At 43.6% G+C, this 2776-nt stretch overlaps 1 protein-coding gene across 1 annotated transcript; it reads right to left on the bottom strand.

The window, feature by feature from the left end:
* Positions 1–82: 82 nt before the first annotated feature.
* SARC_14032 (hypothetical protein) lies at positions 83–2707 on the bottom strand. Its single transcript, XM_014291837.1, has 4 exons — positions 2531–2707; positions 1987–2167; positions 925–1002; positions 83–208 (listed from the first exon to the last, which is right to left on the bottom strand). The coding sequence occupies exons 1-4, from the start codon at positions 2585–2587 to the stop codon at positions 84–86; spliced, it is 441 nt and encodes a 146-aa protein (XP_014147312.1). The 5' UTR covers positions 2588–2707; the 3' UTR covers position 83.
* Between the last annotated feature and the right edge of the window lie 69 nt (positions 2708–2776).

Raw genomic sequence — 2776 nt, 5'->3', positions numbered from 1 at the left:
ACGTTGAACAAAATCACAACGCAGCAGACAAACTGTATTCAAGCACCTATGCACCGATACTCACTACCAAAGTAAACCCGCACCTACCTGAGCACAGGCACAAGCGGCACCCCCTTAGTCACCGCAAGTCGTATAAAGCCCTTGTGTTTTGTGTAGATGGTCAATTCTTTCCGCCTGGACGTCGAGTACACCATCTCAGCCTGCCCTCCTACCATAGTCAAGTGAGTGTTTGTGTAGTGAGTGGTGTGTCTCGGGGCCTACTAAATGGGACAGAGCCAAATGGGACAGAGCAGAATGGGACAGAGCCTCAATGCGACGTGTTATCGGGTTGGAAAGAGTTCCAAAGTGTACGTTTCGAGACGCAAAATTCGGGAAAATTCGAAAAAAATACTGCTGCGATTAAGAAAATGTATAATATGAACCTTTCATAGAAAACGTACTTTGTGATCTTTCATAGAAAACGTGCTATGTGAATTTTTCATAGAAAAATACTACGTGAATCTTTCATCCGCACCGGATACCAATTCATCCCCAGGCCTGACTGGTGCAATAGTTGCTGTTCAACTGTAACAGCGTGTCTATGCGCCACTACATCACACAACTGTACGGGCATGTCGGCTAAACGAACGCCCCCGGTATGCGCGTTGCGATACATACCTATTCGTAATACAACATGCATACCTACTACAACGCCCCAAACCCTAAACCTTACACTCGACAAACAACACAAGCAAGGACGAATCCGGACTGGAAAACACGCTGCACCTGATAGAAGCAAAAGGTAACTAAACTCCAATCAATCCGCACAAAAGCCAAATCTCACTTGGCATATGCTCGTTAAGCCGAAGGAAAATAGGCCATACAAACAAATAAACCTAAAAACTAAAAACCTAAACCCAAAAAAATACGCACAGATTGTCACACCTGGTACAAGCAGAATGCTCTCATCCATATCGAGTGCGTTGCAGAGAGACGTCCGCGTGACGTCCCGGAATCCCATCACTGACGCAATAGCGGGACCAGGAACGAAGGAAGAAACCATCAATACATGAAAACAATTAAAAAAGGTTAAAATTAGATTCAGTGTATATAAAAGCAGAGGATTTATTTGTAGGTAAGTATAAAGAAGAAAAGAACAGTGCATAGACAAAGAGAGGGACTATCTGTACGTAAGTATAAAGCAGAACATAAGATTTAAGTATTTAATGATTATCTGTATTTTAAGTAAAATTGAATTTAAAGCATACGATCGCTATATACGAAGAGAGGGGATCATCTGTACTTAAGTATAAAGCATGTGAAAGATGGGAGTGGTGTGTACATGCACACACACTGTTAACTATGCAACGTGTAACGGTTGAAGTACATCGCTGTTGTGAGTGTATCTCACGCACAGCCCATATCACATGCGACGTGTGGTATGCGGATGTGTGTCTGACTTGACAGTGGAAACTCACAGTCAGTAGTGACGCGTGGTAAGAATAATAACGAGGTTACATATGGTGTATATGCATTGGCATACTATAGCGTACATACACGTCCTATACCATACATGAATGATTGTTAGGCTGCACTGGCACTCGTACACTTACAAATACTAAATCTCCAACAGCCGCGCCAATTATAGTACTACATCGATAGTTCACTACCAGTGTACTTTTCAGATCAATACTTGACACTATACTACATTTTGCAATAGAGAAGACGCAGCATATACAGTGCAGAGGGGGTTGCAGGATAGACGACAGTCTGTGGGTGCAGACAAAGCTTGCAACACGATATATGAACGTAAGTGTACTTACAATCATACATATTTTCACAACGTATCGTAGAGAAAGGCTCTGAAACCAGCCATGAACGTATATGATTATGTGTATCAGCACACGTACAATGTAACTATATATACAACCAACAACTTAACTTGCAGAAAGTCTCTTTCATAACCCTAAACCCTAAACCCTAAAACCTATACAACCAACAATGTACCTTGGAGAAAGTCTCGGAGAAGCGGCAGCACATGCAGAACCGACGCCGTGGCGGGATTGACGGTGATGCCTGGAAAGAGCTCCTTCCAATCACTTGTGTGCGACACCCATGACACAGACGTTGCCGTCACACCGTGCGGATGGAACCCAAACATGTGGGGCTTGTTGGGTTGCAACTCGCTCTGGAGTTATGAAGATACAGATGTGTACATGAATACATAGGCATGTATGTGTGTGTGTGCATATACATATATATGTGTGTGTAAACAGATCTCAGTTTATTATCATACGCAATATCGCACATACATACCAATCAGATAGAACACGTGACGCCCTTAAACACAGTACCATAGAGCAACGTAGCTCGAAACAACTTAACCAACGTCATGCTCCGCGCATAGTTTCAGCCCATGTGAAAGATCATGCACTATACACCCACAACAAGTGCGACTCATTGTCGTATACCTAAAACCCTAAACACAATCAACCCTAAACTCTCTAAACACAACCAGCCCAGCACGCACAAGGAGATGAGTTGGGCACACCTTTCGGATGATCTTGCCGTTGAAGTAGGCCTGTATGGAGTCAAACGAACCCCGCATCTGTTCCCGCAGTAAAGACGATCGCCTCAGACCAGTAACCCCAGGGTCACCGCTGAAGGTGCTTGCCAGATATACGTGAAGAGAAAGCAGGGAGATGTGTAGCGTCACCTAGATATGTGATAGTATAGAAAAGGTAGTGGATGTGTGGAGTAGTTGAGTGTATGGATGTGCATATATATACGTGTGTTT

Source organism: Sphaeroforma arctica, assembly GCF_001186125.1.
Source record: "Sphaeroforma arctica JP610 unplaced genomic scaffold supercont1.4055, whole genome shotgun sequence".
NCBI classification, from domain to species: Eukaryota; class Ichthyosporea; order Ichthyophonida; genus Sphaeroforma; species Sphaeroforma arctica.
This window is presented reverse-complemented; position numbering and strand designations above follow the sequence as displayed.